General features: G+C 41.1%; 1 protein-coding gene across 4 annotated transcripts in view; it reads left to right on the top strand.

Annotated features, from left to right (window-relative positions):
- The window catches only part of FAM169B (family with sequence similarity 169 member B), a 41904-nt gene that overhangs the window by 9429 nt on the left and 7215 nt on the right, over window positions 1-25260 (top strand). For 2 of the 4 annotated variants that reach the window (XM_027877979.1, XM_027877980.1), the window contains 5 exons: window positions 4498-4582; window positions 8424-8557; window positions 11217-11316; window positions 16898-16983; window positions 18568-18742. In XM_027877979.1, coding sequence (XP_027733780.1) covers window positions 4558-4582; window positions 8424-8557; window positions 11217-11316; window positions 16898-16983; window positions 18568-18742 — 520 coding nt within the window. In that variant the 5' untranslated portion in view covers window positions 4498-4557. The remainder of the gene's footprint in view (window positions 1-4497; window positions 4583-8423; window positions 8558-11216; window positions 11317-16897; window positions 16984-18567; window positions 18743-25260) is intronic. The other 2 variants (XM_027877977.1, XM_027877981.1) reach the window with 2 other exon arrangements.

The raw sequence follows: 25260 nt of genomic DNA, 5'->3' as shown, positions 1-25260 counted from the left end.
TTTGTTTCTTTCTTTCATTCCCCCTCCCCCCCCCCCCCTCAAAATAATTGCTTTATTTTGAGATTATTCTGGCTGGACAAATTGCTCCTTGCAAGTAATTTGGAGAAAGGCTGCTGGGCTTTCTTAGGCAGACTTGTGCTCTCTGCTGGTGGGAGCAGTAGGCCTGTCAGATGTAAAGCACTTGCAACTCAAATGATGTGGTTATTTGAAGCCGGTATCTCTGAAAATCTAGACAGTTGTCTCATATTTTCATCACTGCTTTGTTTTTTTTTGGGAACGTTGTCCTTTCTGGTAGCAGAGCTTTCAGGTGCTCCCGGTGTGCCACACACTGCTGTAGTTTGTGTGGTGTCACCTTGGGTTTCTCACACCTGCTTTGAGCGGTGGGAGTAACAGGAAGATGAATTTTATGTGGTGCCTAAATTGGAGCCCTGGTGCCAGGTTGTGACAGTGGGTGTTTCGGTAATAATTTGAAATTATTAAAATGCAGCCGTTTTCTGAAACCGTCCTGTCAGTCTGTCTGGCTTCTCCCCATGGGATGAAATCATCCTTGTGCTAGACCATTTGCCAAACTCAGTTGTCATTTCCTGCCATTTCACTATTCCTTGTTTATGACCATGGGAGCCATTGTCCTCCTCTTTTCCCTTAAGTTACAGGATGACTTTTGACCAGTGCATCCTCCTTTCCATCTTCCACCTTTGGAAAGGGTTGAATTGCCGCTATTTGCATTTGAACTTGAGATTCATAAAAGCTCTGCTGCTCTTCACTGAATCTTTGCTGTCATTTTCCTTTCAAATCAGCCTCTTTCCAGTTGTTCTGGAAAACTTGTGTACTTTTCTTGTATATTTTATTTTGTCTAGGGGATAGACAAATATTAAAGTTGACAGATTTAGATTTTTTTTTTTGCTTACCTGTGCAAGAGAAGACAAGTTTGGAACAGGTTGCCCAGAGAAGCTGTGGCTGCCCCATCCCTGGAAGTGTTCAAGACCAGGTTGGACAGGGCTTGGAGCAACCTGGGATAGTGGAAGGTTTCCCTGCCCACGGCAGGGGGTTGGAATGAGATAGTCTTTAAAGGTCCCTTCCAACCCAAAACATCCCTTGATTCCAAAAATCCATATCTCTGCCTTCAGTTGTCAAAGTTAGACTTTTCCAGGAACATTTCTGCCCGTTTCTTGATTGTATAAAACCCGGTGTTTATCAAGAACTCAATGCTGATGTTCACAAGTTCTGAGGTATTAGCAGAAATCCCAGTGAATCAATGGAATTTCCTTGAGGAAAACCTGATGTGAACATGAACCTTAAAGCCTTAGTTAATGACAATTCTGAGTGTCCCTTTTCTCCAGTACTGTATTTTTTTCTTCTGAATTATTCTGTAAAGCCCCTCTTTCTTTTTTACATCTAAGCTCTGTGAATAAGAAAGTTAAATATGCAGAAGTATGAATTCCTGATATGTCATAGCCACAGCTGGTAGCACTTCCACGGTTTAATAGAATGCTGCAGTTTTTAGTTGTAAAGTCTGTTCCTGGGCCATAATTCCTCATCTTTTTTCAATTACATTAGGTTAGAACTTTGTGCTAAACATGCCATCCCAGATGTGCGTTCTGTGTCTAACAGGACAGGGGTAGTCTGTTTGCACAGATGTATTTTAATTTATCTGTACTGTGAGTTGGATGTGGCTTTATTTTTGTAAGTAGTTACACTGGTAAAGATCCATCTGAGGAAAAATAGATAGAGTTGGAACCTGTTTTCTGGAACTTTCATTATGGGAGTACTGCAGGTTAGAGTGGAAGAAATATCCCTTTAATATGAACTTGCTTTTCCAACCCTGGAAACACTTTAAATAATTTCATCCAGGTATTTGTCCAAAAAGAGCTAAATAATTAAATCAGTTATTTAATTCCCTTGCCTAATTTTTTTTCCCCCATTTCATAAATTGTGGATTACTTGGAAGTTTTGGAAAATAAATACACGTTTTATAGACCCTGGTAACAAACTGTTCTGAGGGCCTTCAGGGCTCATTGAAATGAGTGGAAATTGAAGGTGTTTGACGTTTTTCAGAACCTTTTCTCATCTACATCCTGCTAAAGATGTGTGTATGCTTAAAGCTTTTTTTCTTCTCTTTTCTGAAGTAAGTAGGAAACATAAATTAGTGGGAATGTGATGTCCAACAGGATGGCATCCTGCATTTGGGATGCCTGACATTTGAGGGACAAAATTTGTAGTAGTGCCATGTATAGCTACAGCTGAACTCATCTATTTAATGTTTGATTTCTTACTTGGTAATGGGATTAGGATTATTTTTTTTCCCTTCTGCCTTCAATTGTTGGTTCCATGGCAGAGAATTATTCGCAGACAGAAACTTATATTTGGTGTTCTAAAGCTCTTCTTGCCGTTTGAGTTGTGATAGGATAGGAAGTAATATATAAATGGCATTTTTGGATTGAAACAGAGAAACCTGGTAACACCAAGGTATCTTTTCCATCCTTTGTATTCCAGGAGTGATTGCTCTGTTACTAATGGGGAAAAGCAATGCCTTAATGATGGGCAGCACGTGCTAAGAACTGCCTTGCCCTGTTGGGCAGATCCCACGCCACGGCCTTGCCCACTGGCTCCGTTTCCACCACACTTTGTTATGATACTGAGGTTTCACTTGCACTGGCACTTGGGTTTTTGACGTGTATTTGCTCAATTAAATCCAGGATATGAGAGTCGGGTTCCGCGTGTGCTCCCGGGAACGTGCCAGAGACCTCTTCCTTCCTTTGGAAGGTTAAACAAACATGGATGCCTAATGGTAACCACATGCACAGAGCTGTTCAAGCGCATGGGAAGGAAAGGAGGGGAGCTGATGGGAAGCTCTGCTGTTGAACACAGAGGGGAAAGGACAGCACTTCAGTTACGGGTTCAGTTTGATTTGGGAGGGCAAAAAACCCTTATCATTGGATCCTAAACATTGTCCTGGTTGTGCTGCCCTGGTGTGGCAGGGACAGTCCACAGGAGAACAGAGAACAATTTCTGTTACATCTTTGTCTTTTTATGTTGTGACACTGATAAGGAGGTCACACCTTTTTGAAATGGTGGATAAGACACACACTTGACTGATAAGAAACCAGTCAGATGATGGAGTGATTTGGTAAAGGCCACAAAAACACACCTGTGTTAAGAATAAATCTTAAAAGAGTTCTGGGCTCAGTTGAGTGGTTTAATTACCAGAACACTCTCTCCTAAATATTGACACTATATACTGTCAGTTTGTCGTGGTGCACGTGTTTGTCTCATTTTGCAAAGTGGGTTTTGATTTAAAAAAAAAAACAAAAAAAGGGAAAATATTTCTTGGACAAAAAAACCCTCACAATGCTGTCAGAAACACTCAAAACCTGCTGAAGTTGTTTTTTTTGGGGTTGTTTTTTTTTGTTATTGTGAAATATATTGGCATGAAAATAAAGCCAGCGAACAAAGCCAGTGCTGCTCTTGCGAGCATTAGACATGGCAAAACTGAATAAAGAATAACGAAACTTGAAAGTTAGAAATGTTGAATTCTTTTTATCTATCTTGTTTTTTCACCATGAGAAATCTGAGGTGTTTTTCATGTTTTTACATGGGAAATGAAGCACAGATTTGCACGAATGTACAAAGTCCAGATACAAATCCTGTGGTGACTGATGGCTCTTCTGTAAACATACAGTTCCTAATGGATGCATGTAGTATCCTCCTCTGTGTTTGTAGAACATGAAAAAGTAGTTGTAGGATAAATGATTAATTCACTTCAGACATAACACTTTTCATGGTTCATCTACGGTGAGGTTGATGTATTTTGCTTTACAATCTGGCTGCATCCTGAGTGCCCTTACAAATCTCTGGAATGGGCATTTCAACAAGTCCTCCTATCCTGGGAGTGCCAGCAATACCTCAGTGTGTGCTGATCAACCCAGTGGTGTGTCTGGGCTGGCAAAAACTGCACCCCCAACTTTGTTGGCTTAAGGAAACAGTATTAATTAGCTACACATAAATGCAGGAATGGAAAATTCTTAACAGTGGAAGCAAATATCCCTCATCCCTGGAAGTGTCCAGATTGGATGGAGCTTAGAGTAACCTGGTCTCGTGGAAGGTGTCCCTGCCCATGGCAGGGCATTGGAACAGGATGATCTTTACAATCCTTTCCAGTCCAAACCATTCCATGATTCTGTGAAATACCTCTTGTTTAATAAATTGTGCATTGGCTTTATGGTCAAAAATAACAAGTGCATTGGCAGTACCTACTAATTTGAAACTTGAATGGGTATTTAAAGCATCTTTGTAATGAGACAGAGTTGATTGTCCCAGTTGTAACTGGTTTGTTAGATGGTGGCAAAATAGTGAAAGTAATACATAGATTAGGATGACTGGTCTAGTGAAAGAGAGCTTGAGGGGTGTAATGGTGATTTGAATTGCTGTAGCATTATATTAATGAGGTAACTGTGTGGTTATCTATGTTCTAGTTAAATTCTTCCTGTTATGGCACAGGGTTTAGTTGCAGGGGATATAAAAGGATCATCCAGAAGAATCTTCAGAATATCTGATTAAATGGAAGCATGTCCTTTACCTTCAGGTGTTTCAGCAGTCTGTAGTTTCACTTGTTGAATTTCACATGCAGCTGTGCGCACCATGTGTTTTCTGTTGTGTTGAGAATAAATTCTTTTGCCCATGGAAAAATATTTCCTGCTTACTTTATCTGGTAGAAAGAAATTCGTGCTGAATCTGTAATGATGGAGGTCTGTCTTTAATCTACAAAAATTATTTCGAATTTAAAGTATTGTCTCTCATTTTGTGATTGCATTTGTTATTTATCTACCTGATGCAGACCATATGCATGTTAATTAGATATATATGGATTCCCACATACTGATTTTTTTGGCTCCTAAGTGATGTAAAATTTGTACTTTAACCTGTCAAGGAGGATATTTGTCCACTTAATGAAACCCCCATTAAGTTCAGCTCTCTGTTCTGGAGGAGATCAGAGGTGGAATAGCAGTGGGTATAGAAAAAGCTGAGTTTAGGGATCAGGACTGAAAGAGGGATCTTGGTTTATGCCTTATTGTCAGAGTTGCATGATATTTTAGGCTGAGTTGCTTAAAGGTGCTGGAGGGTAAAATCTCCTAAAGATGACTGAGTGCTGTGGGCAGTGCTGCTTGTTTTTATAGCTGGTTTAAGCTGTAGCTTTTCACTTTAAAAATCAGATTCTCAGTCAAATTGATGACAGATCACTGTAGTGAGAGGAGATGTTCTTGCACATCCTCGCTTGAGAACGTGGCCCAGGCTGCTCCATGGAAACAAAAGAGAGGAGAAGCAGATGCACTGCTTTTTTTTTTTTTTGCTTTAAAATCTATTCTGCATGCTTGAAATGGAAAACTGCTCCTTAGAACTTCTCATTTATTTCCCTCTAGGTAGTTTTTTCCCGGTGGAATTGCACACCCTTCCACCTCCTCTGCCCTGGATGCCCTGGGAGAGACAAAGCCCTGTCAGTGTCTGTCTGTGAACCCTTCGCCCGGTGGTGCCCTGACCTTGTTTACCAGCTCTGGCTGTTAAAGGTCTGAGCCTCTGCAGTGGCACTGTCAGGAATCCCTCTCATGCAGGAGGCCTCCCATTCTAAATTTACCCTCCTTATGGTTTCTGGTCCCTCCTCTGTGGCTGCAAGAGAGAGGCCCCTTTTATGACTCCTTCCCCTGCTCAGGGTAACCCTTTGTGAGCAGTGCCTGTCCAGGGAGTGCTGGCAGGGTCCTGGCACTGCCTGCCGCCATGTGCTCTTTTGTTGCTGCTGGGTAAGAGCAAATTCAAATAAAATCCTGTCACTCCAAGGCTGTCATTTTTACTTCGTCATTTTGCTATCCCAAGATGCTGGTAGGGTCCTCACACTGAAGAACTCACGGGTGATCAGCACTGCTTTCATTTTAAAGTGGAGTTAAATTATTTTGCATTTGCTTTAGGAACCTTTGTAACACCCTGGTAGATAGCAATTATTATTGATTTAGTCAAATGCTTAATAACAGTAGTTATGTTTAGACTTTGAGGGGGTTTTCATGTTTCTGTATACAAAAAAAACATGTAAAAGGGACATACCAGTGCAAGTGTTATCTTGTCACTTTGTACTGGGAAAAACTGGGAAACACATTAGTTAATTAAAAAAAAAATTCAAGTGACTTTTCTTCTGCCTGTTGCAGCTGAACAGTGTGAGTGGTATGTGCATGTGTGTGCAGGTTTGGGGAGATGATCACCAAAGCCACCCTTAGCTCCACTGACTTCTTGAGGACACTCCAGGGGACCTGAAGTGAGACCTTCTGCTCCCTATTGTTCCTAAAGGAACCTCAGTCTCCCTCCTCCCCTGACGCACAGAGGCTGGGACACTCATTTTCTTCCCAAAAAAGTTTTTGATTTCCCTCTTATTGGATATGTGCTCCTGACTCACTTGGGCCTTTTCAATGTGTTACTCAGGAAAGACAAATCTAAAAACATACTTAAGAGAAAAAGATTCCTCCTGTGCAAAGCTGTACTGCTGGAAAGTTCATCAGAAGTTTTCCCTCAGGCCTCAATATCTAATCTGTAACCTGATTTTGTCCTTCAGATGGTCACTGTTGCCTGAGAGCACCAGCATATTCTGTACCAGGAGGTTCATGTAACTCTGAAGGCGCCACTTGCTTTGTTCAGGGAGCAGAGAAGATGATTGTGCTGTGAAGCTGCACTGGCTGAGCCGTGGCAGGAGGGAGCCTTGTGAGCTGCTCCTCATGAACAGTGTTTATTAGCATGGCAAATATTTCGCTTTGTGCTAAACTTAAGCCTTGCGTGCTGCTCTTCTGCAAAGAATTAATTTACTGGTAAATTTGCTTTTGTGAATTACCAAAGTTTTTAATAATAATCTTTATTTTCTCTCCTCACATGACTTCTTTGCTTGGTGGTGTTGCACAGTACACGCTTTCTGCAGAAGAAACCCTCCTAAGCACTGCCTGGGATTTTATAATGTGACCCAACTTGCCAGTGTTGCAATGCTCTTTTCTCTCCCATTTTGTCACACACAAACATACCATGAAACTCATTTACAGAGTAGCTTCTGTTCAGCATTCTGACTACATAGCTTTGCTGTCAAGCCTCAGGATAGAAGCTGATTGCCTGCAAAGGGCAGGAAAATAGTGTTTAAAGCATTTTAAGCAGCGCTGGGTAGTGGTGAATTATCAGCTGCAGTTCCTTACCCTTTTGCAGAGGAATCAGATGCAGATCACTGCTGGAGGGAGAATGGTGGGACCATGGATGAGTAGTCTGAACTGGCACTACAAGTCCCTCACTCCTACTTTTATGTGGAAAGGTATCGTTTTCAATATGGTCCTTTTATGATTCATAGTTTCTGGATCTTGATGCAGATATTCTTGCAATGGTTCTTATAAGGCTCTTTGTTGTCTCAGCCATTTAATTTGCTCTTACTGTGCAGTTCTTTCACATTTAACTTGAACCACAGGAGCTGCTGTGTGAGGCCAATCCATGATTAAAAATGGAGCATTCAGAACTCAGATTCCAACTGCAGCAGTGTGGGAGAAGATTTTGTCCTCAGTTTTGGGCTTACAAGAGCTGCAGGTGCAGCTGGTTGATTGAAAGCCCCTTAAACTGAAATTATTTCCTTCCTGTGATAGAAGACTGGCAGGACACCGTTGGGACAGCAGCACATTTCTTTATGTTCTTTGTCTTGGGCTGGTGATGAGCCCCCAGACAGGTTTGTTAGATCAGAAGGAGGTTATTGGTTCTTCAGGAACAGGCATCACATGTGTGAGATTTTTGTGTGCACGCAATCAGCAAATAACCCTTCAGCATTGAATCACGTGGATTAAAAGTTCTGTTGCATAAAACAGGATGTTACTATTTTGGGAAGTCTTATGTGTGTTGTAAGTATTTTAATATTTTTTACATTCTTTTGTTGATGTGAAAGTGCCCAATTGAAGTTAAAAAAAGAGAAATAAAAACCTAATGATCTACAACGGACCATGGACTGACCCATAAAGGGGCAGACTTCCAAGAAAGAGAGGAATCCTAGGAATTCTTTCCCTGTTACATTTTTGGACAGTACTTACACTTGGGCTCTGTTTTGAAGCTTTTTCCCCTCTTCCAGCTTTAAAGCAATTTACTTATACGTAGAGAAGTTTGAGACTCTGCTTGTTGAATTCAAAGGAGACAAATGTGATTTGATGCTGTCACAGATCTTTGTAAAATTGCATGTCAAGAGTTAAATAACATACAGGTAATTTTTTGCCAGCATTACTGTTTTAGACTAGGATTATCCAAAAGGCTCTAATGAGATCATTAAGGCCCCAGCTACACCAAGCAGCTCCTGGGGAAACTGGGGGTTTGAAACTCATGCTTCTTAGTTCATTTAAAAGGTCAAAACACCTTGTGTTTTGTTTTAACTATAGGTTGCCTTTACTTGGTCGATACAATAGCAGAAGATCCAGAGGTTCTGCAAGGAGATGCTCAAACATACTATGAAAAACTCTTGAAGAAATCATTGCCCACTCCTGCTGTTTTTTCCATCCCTGGAGGACAAGAGGTAGTAGGCTGGTGTTCTTCATACTGCAAGTTTGATACTTGGAAATTAGTTCGTTGGTTGTGCTCGTTGTCTGTGAACAGGGGTAAACTGGTGTGGCTGGATTGCAGATCTCTTAAAATCAGCAAATCCTGCATTATTTCATAGTCTGCATGCTGTAAATGGGAGATGAGCTTAAACTGCATGTCTGGAAGAGGGTTTGGAGTACTTAGGTGAACTTTGCACCTTGACCTGCATCCTTACAGGACTGGACCAAAAGTATTGTGATACAGCCCATTGTTTGTTTCCATTCTTTCCAATACTTCTATTGATAATTTTGAGTATGGGTTCTCCCAAAGGAATTCTGATCAGCATGAATCCTACAGGTGCCGATGCTTTAGGGTCCACTCCTAAGCCACCTGGGGGAAATGGAGGTGACTGAACAGGCCTATTAAAAATTTTTACTTCAGTCAGCCTATGAAACCTTTCATGCTAGATCATAAAAGGTGTGCTGGGCTACCTGTTATTGTACTGTAAAAGCAGGAATTGGATGAGGTGAAATAAATGTTTGGAATACTGTGGGTTTTCTGCAGTTTAGGAATACAGTATGTAATAGGTTCCAGAAAATGCTGCTCCAGGTGGGTTCAGCTTCGGCTTTGAGCTGGGAATGTAACTGGGTTTAAATACTCTTTTAATGCCCTCTAGTGGACCTTGTAGGGTTAAATACAAACAGATCTGAAAATGCAAAGATCCCCCTGTTTAGGGCTTCAGTGTCCTTAGCTTGACCTTTTGTGCCTGGTTATACTTTGGGAAGCTCATTTACTGATCCTTTAGATGAGAGGGAAGTTAAAATCCCGAGCAGTGCTGTGGGTGTTCCTGCAGTAGCTACTCACGGGGAGAGCAGTTAAAGGTGGACTTCTGGCTTTTGATTCACTACTCTCTTTGCTTTTGTGGCTTGTCACCAACCCTTAAGAGTATCACATGACTGATTTGAGTCTCATAGCAACACATTTCTCTTTGCATTCATTTAATTCAGGTCTAATCTAATCTGCACTCAGACAGCTAGTCAAGGGCACAAGTAATGCTAATGTTCTTGCTGTATTGTCTTTTTCCTTATACTCTATAACAAATAGCTCAAAGAATGTTGGTATTTTGTAATTAAAAATGAATTAAATGTAATAAGGTAAAGCTCCCATTCCCGGTGAACATCCCAGCTGACAATCTCTGTTCTATACCTGCAGCCCTGAAGGATGAGGATTTTGCTGTTCGAATACTGCATTACCAAGCTTTCTTTTTTCCCCCTGTGCATCTGAGTGAAAGCAGGTTTCAAGTGGCAGGACCGGCAAGTGTGAATAATTATTTAGCAGGAGTTAAGTGGCTGTCAGTCCCCCTTGCTCGGGTCACAGAACTTCTTTTTGGTATGGCTCGGTCAGGCATCCAGGACACAAATAGCCAGGATTGTTGCAAGCCAGGATGGGAGCACGTTGGCAGCAGCCACGCACAGAGCTATGCTTGGCTCCTGCTGCTGTTGTTCACACCTGTGAAAGTGCACATTACCTTATCAAACAAAATAACAGCATTGGAAGCAGTCCTGGCCTTTTAATTATGGTAATGCTCCCAGGTGCCACGGTGACATTGATGCTGTTCTGTTTGAAGCACGCAAAGAGTGACTGAATCCCCAGAACGTACTGAGATTTGGGCAAGCTCGTGAATGCAGTTTTCAAGCAGTTTTCAGGTTTTTTTTTCCTGGAGTCCAGTGTTTGCAGAGATGATTCCAAGATTCTGGCACTCACAAACCGGCGAACAGTGGTTTCAGCTTAAAGTTGTTATCTGAATAATCCATATTCATACTCCTTCCATGCACCAAGAAATATTAAATGTATCACATGAATGATTGGAGTTTCATAGCAAACTGACAAATGGGTGCAATTAGAGAGAGAGGCACACCCACACATACACAATGGACCAGATTTTGGAAAGTACAGTACATACTGTGCTAAGTCATGCACACTCTTTGCCTGTACCTAAACTTACATGACAGCATTTGCAATATTCATATGGAAATCGTCATTTCTATGCATATAGAGCTGTTTGAGCACAGTAATTTGGTGTTTATGTGTCACATCATGTAGAAGTTTAGTCTAAGACCGAAAGCTTGAGAGCTGCATTTTGATTTTAGCTTTGCCTTCAACTTAACCACCTTGTGCCAATTATCCACCCTCCCTGTGCCTCGCAGATAAACTGCCCAGGCACTGCCCTAATTCTTTGATACTCCCTGTGCCCCGAGGCTTAATTCATTGTTTGCAAAACACCACAAGTGCTCAGCTGGAGGATGCTGCAAGAAGTGCAAGTTGTATTTGTTTTCATTTGATGTGTCTGGACTTTCATAACACCATTTGTCTGCGTGGAACTGTTCAAAGCCAGGTTATGGACTAACCACAGCAAGTCAGCATTAAGGGCTGCACTAACTTCAGTGGCTCGATTTCTTTTAAATTAACATTACTTATGGATAATATTAGAGTATTACATATGTTTCAATGCCTTGAAGTTGAGGATTGAGAGGGTGTTGAGCTAAGTTTATACCCTGCATGTCAATAAAACGTGTCGTAAGTGCATCTGATACATGAAATACTTCTGGTGAGCTTTGCAGTACAAACAGCTACAGGGCTTGTTTGTTTTTTAGGTTAAACTTGAAGATTCCTGTGTGTGTTTTGTCCCTCTCTACCGAAATAATCCTACTTCCAAACTGTTGCTGTTAACTGATCCAAAGGATAAAGAGACAGGTTAGAATTGGTCAAAATATTTTGAAATTTGAGTAGTTGTACTTTCTTTACTTTTGTGATCATCTGTTTGTTTGTATATTTAAATATTCTGGGTTTTGTTTTGAATATGAAGTGGATTCAGTTTACCTGTCAAGGATTTGTGTCAGTGGGCTGCTGATTAGAAGGAAGAATTGACAATCAGGGCTTTTAAATTCTGTGCATAAATTCTCTGCTGGTAGCTGAAAAATCATTTTGGATAAATCTGTTATTCTTTCTGACTTTATTCAATTGGGGTAATATTTTTCTAATTCATGATGATGTGCATTATAGTTTGGATAGAATTCTGAAATCCTTAAGCAGTAAAATACAGCTATGAAATTGTATTTTTTATTTATGATATTGTCTTCAGTCGTAGGTTTAATTGCCTTTTATTTCCAGTACTGGTGTGTGAGGAGTACCTACTGGTGCATAGATTAAATGAGGAGTGTTGGAGCTGTTGTGAAGCAGTGGGCTATGGAATTTTTGGAACATCTTCAATGGAGACACGAACCTTTGCATTGACCCACTGTGTCACTGAGGAAATGCAGAATACGTGAAACTTCTTAAACTTTCAGCTTCCAAATGTGGCAGCAAATGAATGACATCTGCCATTAAAAGTATACTTTCTTTTAAAGGATAAGCCATAAATTATGCCTGAAAGGCCTTACTAGCCAGTATTCTTAATAACAGAACAAAGGCAAGGCACAGAGTTTGGCACTCCGTGTTCAGTTCTGAAGTGTGGCAGGTAACGATCTTGCACTCCTAGAACAGGTTCTGTTGCTGTAAGTGTGTGTTCATTGTTCAGTCCAAACCCCATAACCAGGAAATTTCTTCAGAAGAACAAAAAGCAGATTAAAATCATCTGTGGCTGGAGGTGAACTCTGCAGTTTCCCAGCTCCTGCATACGATTCCAGTTGGATGTTTGCTAATGGATTGTGATTCACACAGCTGAAGGTGGGAGACCTTCCCAAGTTACAGGTGTGGTCAGAAGACTTTCTGGTCCCTCTAGAACTGTTGATGTTGACTTCCCTTCCTGCCATTAATTTATATATTCCATTAATATTTTCCTGAAGAGAGACAGGCACTGGTGTGATAAAGGAGAGAAATGTCTTCACTGGAGGCCAGACTTGCTCTGAGTGCAGTTGTTCACACCTCCTGACTCATATTCAAAGGAATGGAGTTGAAAACAGCAGTGAGTTAGTTCAGGCTGCACAAGAGGAATTGGGATCGGTAACTACAAGGCAAAAATAAAGAATTATTAAATAAATGTGGGTGAAAGTGCATTTAGCACAGCTCTCCAGTTAAATGATCTCATAGTATTAGGAACAACAAGTATTAATGAGATACATGCACACAAAGCAAATGATTTCTCACAGGAACGAGTCAAACAAGTCCATGTTGGAGCCTAAATTACATGATAGCTGTCCTCATTAAAAGCTTAAACCTGGCAGAATAAACACCTTATTGTATTATAAACAACAGCCTGACTGACTGACTGCTGTGACCCCCTTGCAAAACCTCAGCTTAAGTTACCAACCCACAGTCACAGAAACAGATCAGTAAGTCTGATTATTTAAACGAGGCCCACATCACCTGACTTTTAATATTTCCTGCTAAAAGTACGATTTAAAGGATTTTACTGGAAGTTTTCTGTTTCTGGATTTCATATGCTATAAACACGTGGCCAGCCTTCCTACACGCATCAAATTTGACGTGATTTTTTGTTTTCTTTAGATGAGTTCTCCAAAGCCTTGCTGGGGTGTTTGTGTGTATGTTGATCTCTTCTCTTTCGCTACCTGTCCACTGCCTCTGCATTTTACTTTTCTTTCATACCCAGGTTGCTTCTAGAAGCAGATATCCTGGTTGTCTCCATGTACTGTGTTTCAGTTTGATGGCATTTAATTCTTGAACATGGGTTAAAGAAGGGTGTATTCCACCACTGAGATTTATATCTGATGATCTTGATCACGTGGGTTGTCCAGAAGTTGATGTGTAGCTTGTGGTCTGAAATGATCTGCATATTTCAAAGAGAAAATGGGTATGGCAGCTTTTCCATAGGACTTGGTCTTGGTTGGAAGCATTTTTAATTTATTTTTGATGGGCTGAGTGCTGTGTTCTGTTAGTATATCTGTATAGATATTTTTATGAGAATGTAAATTGTATTGTAAGAGCCTACAGAGCATAACATGGGTGATTAACATCTTTATAACACTAAATAAACATACCTTATTGTGGCATTTTCTGTATGCTGTATATAATAATTCACAAAAACTGTTAGATGCCTTGGAACATTTATCACAAGACATTTGCAACAAATCACTGAGTAAAACTTGAATTATAGAAGAAAATGTAGCTGGTTGCAGGAGAGATAATCTGAGGTACTTGAGCGGCTGCCATTCCTGCAGCATCTGCCTGCCTCCCAAGCTTTAGCATATTTACTGAGATAAAACTCTTAGGAAAGAGGGGAAAATGCTCTCATTCCATTTTAAAGACAGGACCCAGCTGCAGAACACAGTTTGATGTAGGATCTGTGAACTTGCTCCAGTATCAGAGCTCACCTTGGCCTGGTTGCATGGAACTGCATATTTCCAACATGGAAATCTGGCAAAAGCAACCTCTCTAAGTATGCCATCAGTTTGAAATACTGCCAAAATTAAGCTAAAGATGACTTTATCTGAGATAAAGAAGTGGTACATTCTGTATTTATTAAACTCAAATTACATCTCTCCTATATATTGTTGCCTTTATTTAGTTTGGGACTGAGGGATGTGTTTCAGCAGTTCAGATAAGGCAGGGGAAAAAGAAGGAGCGAGCTGGATGTTGCCTTATTTTTATTTCTTTACTCTCTGTGTAGAGTCCTGATGTGCACATTTCATTCAAATAGTTGCACACCAGTGTGGGAACATTTGGAAGTAAAAATATAATCCAGGCCTCAGTTGGGAAGGGATCCATGTTTGCCTAGCAGAAGGAGACATTTCATAATCACAATTGCATTATTCTCAGTGCCTAATTCAGCTCAGGACTGGGTTCCAATGCCCCTGTGCTGGGGAATCGTGTGCTTCTTGCAACACCCTGTCTGTCTGACTGCAAGTGATGCAAGTCCTGAGGTTTAGCAAGCTGGGGCTCACAGGGCAAACCACCCACCTGAGCATGTGTAAACGGCATTAATTGTGACCTGAAATGCTCTGGACTTGATCCACTTCACCTTGGTCTTGCAACTGCAAGATCAAACACATCAAGTCCTACGGTTGCAAGGTCACTGTAATCACGTACATCGTGATTCACAGGGTTCAGGTGATGTGTGTTGGCAACAACTCAGGCTCTCATGATCAGGTGAACGTAACCCAACATCTTGGAAAGAACAGCAGGGCTGGGAGAGGAGAGAGAAGGAACATGTGGTCTCACAAATCATGTTTGCATTTGAAATAGTGCTCCTCAAAAGTTGATTATAAAATGAAAATGAGGGTATGGGGAAGCATGGATGGATTTAACTGCAGACCAGATGTTGACTTGAAAAATGATAACAAAAAGCGAAGTACATATGTTTGTGTGAAATCTGGAGAAATGTTTTTCCTTCAAGGAAGGCATCCATATAGATAAGGTTGCTCAAGTAATGTGATGTGACAGTTGCTATGTCAACTAGTGTTCCCTTCCACACATTTAAATTATTGAATAGCACAGTAAATGTTCTATAAAAGTAACTCCTTCCAACATGGTTATGCATCTTCCTGTTTTCCTCAAAGCCTTTTTAAACTTCTCTGACCTTTACTGTGTGTCTTGTATGTCTGAGCTGTGTGCCAAACCTCTGTGCAGCTCTCATTAAAGTCAGCATTTGGCCTGTGATGTCCCCTTTGTGTGACTCAGCTCCCTTTGTAGCTGCATGTTTCATGGATGTGTAATGGAGCAGTGGCTGCTGCATTTGAAAGCAGAGGGAAGGGTTTGAGGGAACAGATTGAATCCATCACACAAAGGGTATGAAACTCCCATGCAAGTAAGTGCATAATATTTAATGAATTGAGTCTGGTGCTATAAACAGGCATCTGCCCTTGCGTGCAGCGCTCCTTCCTTGCTAACCCAGTGCACAAAGTGTGATGCTTTCTGGCACACGCTTTAATAATTCATTTGGAATATAAGTTAGCTAAGCCTTAAAGCCGGGGGGAGCAATAGGGGCTGAAGCAAAAAGGGGAACCAACCTGTGTGCATCAGTGACATTTGTATAACCTGGGGCTAAAACAGGTAAATGATGAACCCTGTCCTCAAAATCATTTCACTTCCTGGTCTGTGAATTTGTCTCTTAACTCACAGGTGGGTTTGACCTTTCTTTTGTTTGTCCCTTGTTGGGTGGGTTAGAGAGCCAGCTGATGGAGCTCTCTTAGGACTCGAGGTGTGAACCCTGTGCTGTTCTTTGCAACATACTCGCTTATTTGATATTATCTTTTAATCTAAAATTGGGGATGTTAGCTGCCCTATTGGAACACAGTAAAGATAACTGGTGTTCCTGAGCAATCCTGAAATCGTGGCCATGTGCTTTCTTGAGGTGAATGTCACCGCTGTACAGATAATAGAAGTTCTTTTTGCTGAAATATTTTCTTTGATGGGTTTGGGGTCATAAATGATGGGACTTCTGTGTTTATTCTAAAACCTCATCTAAACCCTTAAAATCTTTTCTCTACCCTTTGAAATGACCCCGTGTCAGAACTTCTCTTACTTAACAAGGCTTGGGAGTAATTTCAGCGTCGCTGTTGCTGCTTCAGTATTTTTCTTGTAACTCTATTGGCAGGCAACAAATTCTGTAGATGAACATGTAGGAGTAGGGTTTAAGTACTTGTTCCTGCATATGTGAAAAACTGAGGAAGGATGGGAAGAAATGGGGTGCAAGTTTTGCATGGCCACCTACGTGAGGACTTGACTTATGTAGGTTTATCATACGCTTTTGCTGCAGGGCAAAGTGTGTCTTATTTATGTGTGTATTTTCTGTCCTTTGTTGATAGAAACCTCTCTGTATGCATTTTGAACCTCTCTGAATATCTGTCCGTGATTTAGGAGTTTGTGCTCCAGAGGTACAGAGAGAGAGAAATTCAATCACATAGCTGTTTGATAAAGCAGATATGAGAACTTTTGTGTTTGACTTGCATGAAAACAAATATTATCACTCAGATATATGCAAATATATGTGTGTGGGCAGGGAAAGGTCTGAAAGAACCTTCAAAAGCAGTAACCTTTAGCCAGGTAGCTCCTCTGTCCCAAATGCCACTCAAACCTACTCTGCTACTGAACTTACTATTATGCAGGAAGTGCTTTATTTGTGTGGCACACAGGTTGTCACACCAAAGTCACATCAATTCCTGAGAGAATCTCCCTTCCCTTCGTGCCTCGTGTGGGACTGAAAATGGGGACTGAGGGATGTGGGGGTGAAACTGAAATACAGTTGTTCTGCTGTCTCACAGCAGATCACACTGCAGCCAGCTGGAGGGAGAAGTAGATCTGTAGCTGCTGGTGGAAAGGTTCAGAACCTCCTTTGTGTTCGCAGGTAACGTGTTCCCCTGCTTTCTTCTTGTTGCAGTTTTGGCAGTTTATTTGGGCCGGCGTTGGTGGCCTCTTGAAGACGTGGTGAGGACGGCTGATCCTGCTAGAGATGGGCTCCTTTCGGTGAGGATGCTATTTTAAACAGTTGCCTTTGCCCTGGAACTCCCCAGCCAGAACAATCATATGGACTCGTCTCTTGCCTCCTACAGCTCCTGCTGTATAACCTGTGGGATCTGGGGCTCACCAAGTACTTCACGTCTCCATTACATTGACGTGCACCTTTAGCCCTCTCCAAACAATTTTCTGCGTGCAGTTTGAGTCATCTGTGGGATTTGTTTTCTTTTGTTTTTTTAGTTTACCCTCACTGCCTACTAAAGGAATAATCAGATAAACTGAATTACTGCACTAGCAATAATTTCTCTTGTTATTGTTGCTTGACTGACTGTCTGGTGGGAGGTGTTACTACCCTTTGGAGCAATGTCTTATCTAGCTAGTTAGGATTTTTTTTTTCCCTTGGACAGTGCTGATAATGTTGATACATTTTATGAAATGGTTGTTATTTAATAGTTTCTGTATCAATAATTCTTCTTCCAAATGAATTATTTTAGTAGAATAGAGCTACTGTTGCATAATTTGAGAGATTTGGGTAACCTGTAGTCTGTTTTCAGCTAAGAAGTCAGATGCTTACTGCATTTGAGTTTTGTGTTGCCATGAGGTTATTAAGACAGTTCTGTTTCCTACTCAACCCTCTGTATCTTTGGTCCTGAATGATTCCATTTCTTGATCATCTTTCCCTAATATCTGTCACACATAGAGTTTAATTACTGACAGAATTAAGTCGGCTTTTTGTGGGTAACTGAATTGGAGGGATTTTGGGATCCAAATCCTTGTGAATAGAACTTGGAGCACAGACACAGGCCTTGAGGCTTTCAAGCATCTGCTGTATCAACAGAGAATGAAAATATTATCTGAAAATAGAAACCTTGCCCCTTCTAGCTCATTGCTGAGAGGTAAATTGTCATTATTTGTGGAAATTCTCAATTTTCTTTCTCGGCATTCATGTGAAGCTTGTTGGCACCAGTTTTTATCTTGATGGCCAGTGTGATCTTGTTGCTTTATATTCCTCCATCTCCTGTCCTGTTGGTTGTCTCGGAAGAAACACAGCACAGACTGATTATTCATGTTACACCTGAATAATAAGATATTTGGGACAGACTGTTTATTTTCTGTTTTGTTTGGTGTCTACCTCAGTAAGGTCCTGGCCCACTAAAGCTTTTTGATGCTGTGCAAGACAGGTAATAGGTGACCAGGCCAACACAGTGGATCCTATCTTTATTCTGCCTTTGGGTAGGATTAGATTGCCTTGATCCCAGTTCCAGATCTGTGACTGGTTTGCTGTGACTACAGTCAAGTTACTCCTGCTGCTTTAGAATTCATCTCTGTGACAACAGGAGATATGTCAAGCTTTATAAATAAATAGTTACTAAATTATTCTATGCCCTCTGGATAGAGGGTAAAACATTGGGAAAAACTGTTTTTGTTGTTCTAGCTAAACCAATTCTTGAGGTATTTTCCCCAAATTAAGTGTACGTGTTTCCTGACCTCCTCCTTCCCAGCCTCTTTTGATTTTGAAACCTTCTTTTATGAGATGCAAAATACTATTCTCTGCCTCATTTTTCTTTGGTCTGTTTTTGTTTGTTCTCTAAGGTCCAGACATTTGCAGAAAGGATTGTCCTCTTTGTTCTCAACTACATTATTTTTGGAATGCTGGAAGGGAGCTCAGCTAATGATGCATTCTTTCTACCTCACTCTGCCACCGAGCGTGCCAAGATACTCTGGAGGAACGGCGAGGCTGTTGCCTTTTACTCGGTCAAGATGAAAGGTAAGGTCGTTTCAGAGACACATTTCCATTGGTTCCCAATAGCTCCAAATGTAATCCTTTTGTTTATCTTTCAGTATAAATAATCCTGGCTCTCATTTACATTTTTATATGAAATCTCTCTCAGAATTAATCTGGGGAACAAACCCTCCCAGAATTTGGAAGCCATCCATATGACTTTTCATTTAAACACGGTGGTTCCAAAGCCTCTTCTCAGTTACAATGAGCAGGCTGAGGTAGTGGCTTATCCCAATAAAATGGGCTTTAATGCAGCCAAGTAGAAGGTCGTACGTCTAGGAACAAAGAATGGAGGGCCTAATCCACAGAATGGAGGGCTGCGTCCTGGAAAGAATGATATCTGGAAAAGGAGGGCAGTTCTCAGTGGAAAAACAGTGTGTTGAGAGTGGGTGGTGGAAAGAAGTGGAAAGCTCCTTGGATGTGGAAGGAGCAGTGGCTGGATTGTGTAGAGGAAGGTGTGTGTGCACTAGATCAGTCCTGGAATAGTTTGTCTGGTGGTACTCTCAGTTTAAAGGATGGTGATTAATTGATTCCATCACTGATTGATGAACTAGCATAGAAAAGAAACAAAATGTATTTTAGTTCTTTAATTATACTTGATAAGCTTTAGTGAAGGTCTTTTGTTAAACAGAGGGTTTGTACTGGTGCAGGTACGTTGCTGTTAACCAGGCTGGAGTGGAAGAGCCTTCGTTAGAAGAACTCCAGGTATGCAGCTGAGTGTGTGTACCCCCATGTAGGAGCTGGTTACCAGTGGGTGTTTGATTCATCTTGGTACCAGCAGCTTAAATCCAGAGACGTTGAGATCTTTGGAAGTAAAATGTGTTGTCCAAGTCAGTGCTCAGTAGCCATCCCTCCAAAATGGGAGAATAAGAAACAGCTTCAGAGATGGTTTGCTCTGGATTCCAGAGGAATGCAGAGAGATGGTTACCAGCGTGAAGGTGCCTTCTCTGCTAGTCCCAAAGGCCAGCAGCAATAAGATGTTCTGATCCTCAGCTTCTTTGGGGTGGAGAAATCCTTATTCACAGAGAGGTGTGGCTCGTACAGCACCATGACAGTGCTGCTGTACCATCAGTGGTGAATCAGGACTCAGCCCATGATAAAGGAGCCTTGGCTCCTTTATCTGTGATCATGCTGATGAACTGGTTTGTAATGGCAAACACTTCATTGCCATAGTACATTTTCCTTTAAGTCAGTAAATATTCCTGAGCAAAGCTTTTGGAAAGAAACACTTGTATGGGCTGTAATGATTCATGCTTCAGTAAAATAAATGTGCACAGTAGTCTGTTATGGGTGGAGTATTAGCCAAGTTGAAACTGTTTCTGAGTAAGTTGAGAGTCAGAGTTTGGTTTTAAACCAGGTCCACATAAAATACAAATCCTTCAAGTCCAGCTTTGTCAGCATCTGCCTTTTCTTGCCAGTGTTTTTTTTTCTCTGGGCAGCTATATTTGTTAGTTTTTGGCCTGTGTCACAAATTACTGCAGTCTTTTGCCAAAGCCTTTTCGGGAAGCTTGAAACTGATTGTTTTTGCTGCTTTTTGCAATTTGATGTACGCATTTAGAAAATAATTCCTCTTTCTGAAGTTCTGTGATTTCAATTTCATACCAGCCATGCTCTGGCTGATCCCATTCTCTCTAGTTTTTAGAAGAGCCCTGGATTTATTAGGCCCAAAAGAGACTAAGATAAATATCTTCACTTAGAAGTTGTATTTCACATGGTTGGGTTGGATTTTTTTTTTTTAATTTCATTTTTTAAATCATAATGTAATGTCTTTTTGTTTTTACTGCCCTCATCAGAACATTTAGCAGGGGTGGGTTTAACTACAGGACTTCATGTTGTGCTGGGCCTCTGTTACAGCTTCTGATCCTAGGAAGAAATTATTTACCTCTGTGCCCACCGTGTGATTCTGATTCCCTTTATTTTTATGCTCTGCAATTACCTGGCCTTTCTTTGTAGTTTTATTTTCTCGATAATTGAGACTCTCGTATTGATGTTGTTTTCAACTGTATTTCTCATCTGTGAATTTTCCATTATCTACAGCATGACAAAAAACATGCTTCAGTGGAGCCAAATAAGGCAGAACTGGGCTGTGGAGCCTGGCTGTTTCAAACATAAGTCTTCTGAGTGAATCACAGGAATGGTGACCAAGGAGGGGAGTCTGTTCTATCTTTACGACAGATTTAATGTGCCGTTATGCAAACTAAATTTCCAGTGAACTTCAGTGATTCCAATTAACTGTCTTGGCACTATTGTAAAAGTCATTTCCATTTGCCAGTTCCTAGGTGGCCTGTACAAAGGGAACTTGGTAATTTTGGTCCAGTTCCTTGCTCCCATCCATCTTATGAACATCCTTAACTGGATCTCTTTTTTAATAGTCCAGCTAAGGAGGGACAGATGGTCTCAAGCACCCGCCTTGCTCAGAGGTGCAGTAAGTGCAAGTCAAGGTTTTGAGACAATTTGGCAACTACTGGCACTGGCCATCCTGCACCTGTTGTGTAGATAAACAGAAGACTCATTCTTCAAGGCTATCACTTTTCCTGAGCATTAGACACCTTTATTAAAGCAAAATTTATTCATGACTACACAGATCATCAGCTTACCCTCTCTGGTATGTGCCTATTCCTGTCCAATGACAGGCACGCAGCATTTACCACTGGGTATACTAAAGATTGATGAGATGTACTAAGCCACTAATGAGGCTGATAAGACACTTTGTCACGTGCCAAGATAAATGTCTCCAATTTTATCTATGTCAGCAGCCTCCATATCAGACAGCTGAGGAGTTAGACCTCACTAAATGAAGCTACTTAAAGGTACAACAGGAAATGACAGTTCCCTGCTCCTGCACCTTTCTCTGCAGACAGCAACCTGAAAATGAAATATTTTGCAGAAAGCCTTCCTACAGATACTTGAGTTTTTGAGATCTGTTTTGTATTGTTTGAAGTATTTACTTCACGCTCTAAATCTGCGTGAAAACCTCAAAAAGAATGTGTTTTGTGTAGTGATGTTGGATTAATTGCCACGGTTACTGACACTGCTTTTTGTGCTGCGAGACCATGTAATTCCCTGGAAGTTTTCCTTTTTTTTATTTACTGAGGACAAGTAATTACTGAAAATGGGCTTTTATACCACCTTCACGTAAATGTCAGGAGAACGTAGAATATTCATGCTGCAAATAAATCAGTGAGGAAGCTGGAGGGTGCAATGAGCCAGGAATGTCTCAGTCCCTTTAAGAACAAAACAGAACAAAATCCCTTTTTTATATACATCTTTTTTTTTCCCTACTCTTATATATATTACTGTTTCTGTAACACACAGGAGCTGCCCAGCTGTGGATCAGGCCAAGGAGTCAGGTTGTCAAAGCTTGTCCCTTCCTTCCTGACAAACCCTTAGCAGTAGAAGTGTGGAGAAGGATGGTGTTCCCTGTGATGTGAATCAAACCAGCCTTAACCAAATGGAGTCCTCCGAGAAGGCTGTAAAACATGCACTTGAATCAGGAGTAAATGCGTTCCTGGCTTCTCATTCATTCTTTAGAGATGCTCTGCAAGGCAGAGTTCGGCAAAACCTGACTACGAAAGCTCTTGAGCTGACATAGAGTCGGCAGCAAAGCAACCCTGCCTCAATCTCTGCTTTTTTTTTTACCCCAGAGCCTTAGAGATGGTCTTTGGAAGTGGCTCCCCAGGCAAAAATCCATTTCACGCCTTTCTTCTTACAAGCCTTTGCAGATTTCTTTTGATACCTTGGTGGCCCAGGTGCTTTCTCTAGAAATAGATCCTTAAAAAAGATAACAGGACTTTATTTTTCACTGATTACATACCTTTCTTTTAGAAAAAAAATAAATCAGAATTGAAGTTAACCTGACAGACAATTAGCTGGAATCTTGTTGGGTAATTGCTTTTGTCTCCCTCTGTTTGCTAGCAATAATATTTTTAATGTGCATTTCTGAGGCAGATTGAAGGTTCTGGCTGTAATAAAAATGAAATGACTACATACCAGTCAAGACATGAATTCATTTAATTTTATTGAAGCCAGAACCTTTGTTCCCCTTCTCTCACATACAGGCTCACACAATGGGTTGACCTTGGGTTCTACTCTGCAGGAATATTCTCCACCCTTTGCACAAGCACCCGGCCTGCTCGGGGCCTGTCCAAACATGTGTGTGCCAAGCCAGCTTGTCCAGCAGGAAAACAGTCAGTGTGCACAACCTTGTTTTGTTTGGGTCTGTTGGATGTGGGGACCAGATTGCTGTTTTTTTTTTTCTGGTTTGTGGCTCTTTGGGAATGCTAATGGCTGTCTGCTTTCCTGCCCGGGTAATATCTGTTTGCCATTTTGCTGGCTCCCAAGTTGGTCATTTGGCACTCGTGACCTAACCAGAGAGATCAAAGGCTTGCAGAGGGCAGACTGCACGAATGCTTCCCATCTCCATCAGCAGTGCCCTTGTCTCCTGCCTCACCTCAGGACTTTGTTTGTTTGCGTGTTCCAACAAAGAAACAAACCTCTCAACCAGATGGGTGAGAGCCCAGTGGTCACCTCTGGGCCACCATCAGCTTAGAGTAACCCCTGTGCCATTGGATGGGAACTGGGGACAAAGTGGCCTTTGTTCCTAACTGTTGGTTGGTTTGTTTATTTTATTTCAAATGCCTGTGGGCTACGACTCTCCTAATATGTTTCCCAGGGACAAGGTGAGGAATGGCTTCATGGTTTCTTTTATTTACAGTGCCTTTAGACATGACAAGTTTTTGTCGTCTTCTCAACACAAAATTAGGAGCACCGACATAAATCACGCAGCTCCTGGGACTGCTGCACAGCAGTCTTGGCAGGATTTATAGGAGGCAGACTATATGAGATAATAATAAACTTATAAGGACACTTGCAACATGCAGGAATTCTTAAAGACTTTGTGAGGAAAAGTTTGGGCCTTTCTTCGAACGTATGGTGCAACTCTGCTGGGATCCAGCATCTCTGCTGGGTTGGCAGCTAACAATGGGACCGGGGATATACTCCATTTTTTGGCTCACGAAGAAAAAGACTGACTACCCCTCATGTGTTACAAATATTGGAAGGTTATAAACACCACCACAACCCAGCCTTTTCCAACAATGTGCTGGAACATGTGTTTGAATTTAAGCATGCACTTCGATTAGGCAGGAGTGAACCAAGCCTGGATGTGAATGGGTGGTTATGCAGCTCCATACTCTTGTTGTATGGGCTCAGTACGTGTGATGTGGATTGTTGCTAAATGAACAGCTACAGCCCTGACAAATCAGTGCCTAGAATTAAATATAATCATGTGTTCTGGGCTGAATTGGCATCCCAGAAAAGAGAGTAATTAAAGTCAGGCCTGGTGGGTATCAGCAAAAGGTATTAGACACCAACTCAAGGAGCAGTAGTAGATCTCAGTGTAAGACAGTTAGGCAATGAGATAAAGAAAAAATGGATCTATTAAGTAAAAGTCTAATGGTGGGATTTAGGAACAGCCATTTAATAGAAGATAGTGAAACTGTGAAATAGGCCTTAGTGAAGTGATGAAAGTTTCACGTCTCAAGACACTGAGAACTAGACCGAGTGGTCCACTAGTAAGTAGTAGGAAAGAAAAACAAGGAGGTCTAGATGAGATTTAAGCAACAAGGTATGAAAATGTAATCTTTTTCTGTTATAAAGGCTGGGCCATCCATTTGTATTTGAACTGACGTGTACCCAGATAGAAGCATCATAAAATTTTCATAAATATTTTCTAAAAGTGAAAGTAATTAGAGTGAGAGGTTTCTATGCTGACCTTATCCTATAGGTAGGTAGTTGGTGAACTGATGTTGGTCATTCAGTTCAGGGTTGAGTGCTTATGCTGTAAAGTAGTTGAAGGTTCTGTTTTTATGGTGTTTTGCACTGAATGGAAGTTGTTCAGTGAATTGCTAATGCACCTTCTGCAATAGGACCCTAGGTTGTTTAGGGTGAACACTGACATTTTGGACCCTGAATGTCTGTTCTTAATCAACTTTCTCTTGACTCCAGTTTGAGTTTACCATTCGTGATTGCAAAATAAATCCCTTAGTTCTAATTCTTTTTTTTTTTTTTCTTTTTTTGACAATTTCCACTGGGAACTGAGTTTTAGTACTTTGGAGGGTTATTTTTGAGTCTGTATTTTGTCCACATGTAGAGCATTAAGTCATGTCCCCGTGATTTCAGTTGACTGACTTAATGTGTTTATTAGCAAGGACTGTCCTTGAGTGAAACCCCTGATTTAACCCTGGTGGTGGTAGTTCAAGCAATGGACTGTAGAAGCATTTGTGATAAACTACCACTCAGTAGAAATGGAGTGGCTTAAAGAGGAGCTCTTAATAGTGCTTTCTTGAAGTGCACCACTCAGTTGTTCAGGGCTTTATACCCAAATGCCTTAATTAATGTACTCCTTTTCCTACAGAGATGTGACTTTTGTGTGCTGCAGTGTGAGGTTGAACCTAAGCTGCTGCTGTGAGTTTTATTGCTTGCATTCTGCTTGGTGCTTTCTC

Source organism: Empidonax traillii, unplaced genomic scaffold, assembly GCF_003031625.1.
Source record: "Empidonax traillii isolate 1590-97213 ecotype Southwest subspecies unplaced genomic scaffold, ASM303162v1 scaffold36:size2505666, whole genome shotgun sequence".
NCBI classification, from domain to species: domain Eukaryota; kingdom Metazoa; phylum Chordata; class Aves; order Passeriformes; family Tyrannidae; genus Empidonax; species Empidonax traillii.
Note: the sequence above shows the minus strand (reverse complement) of the source record. Positions and strands in the feature narration are given on the sequence as shown.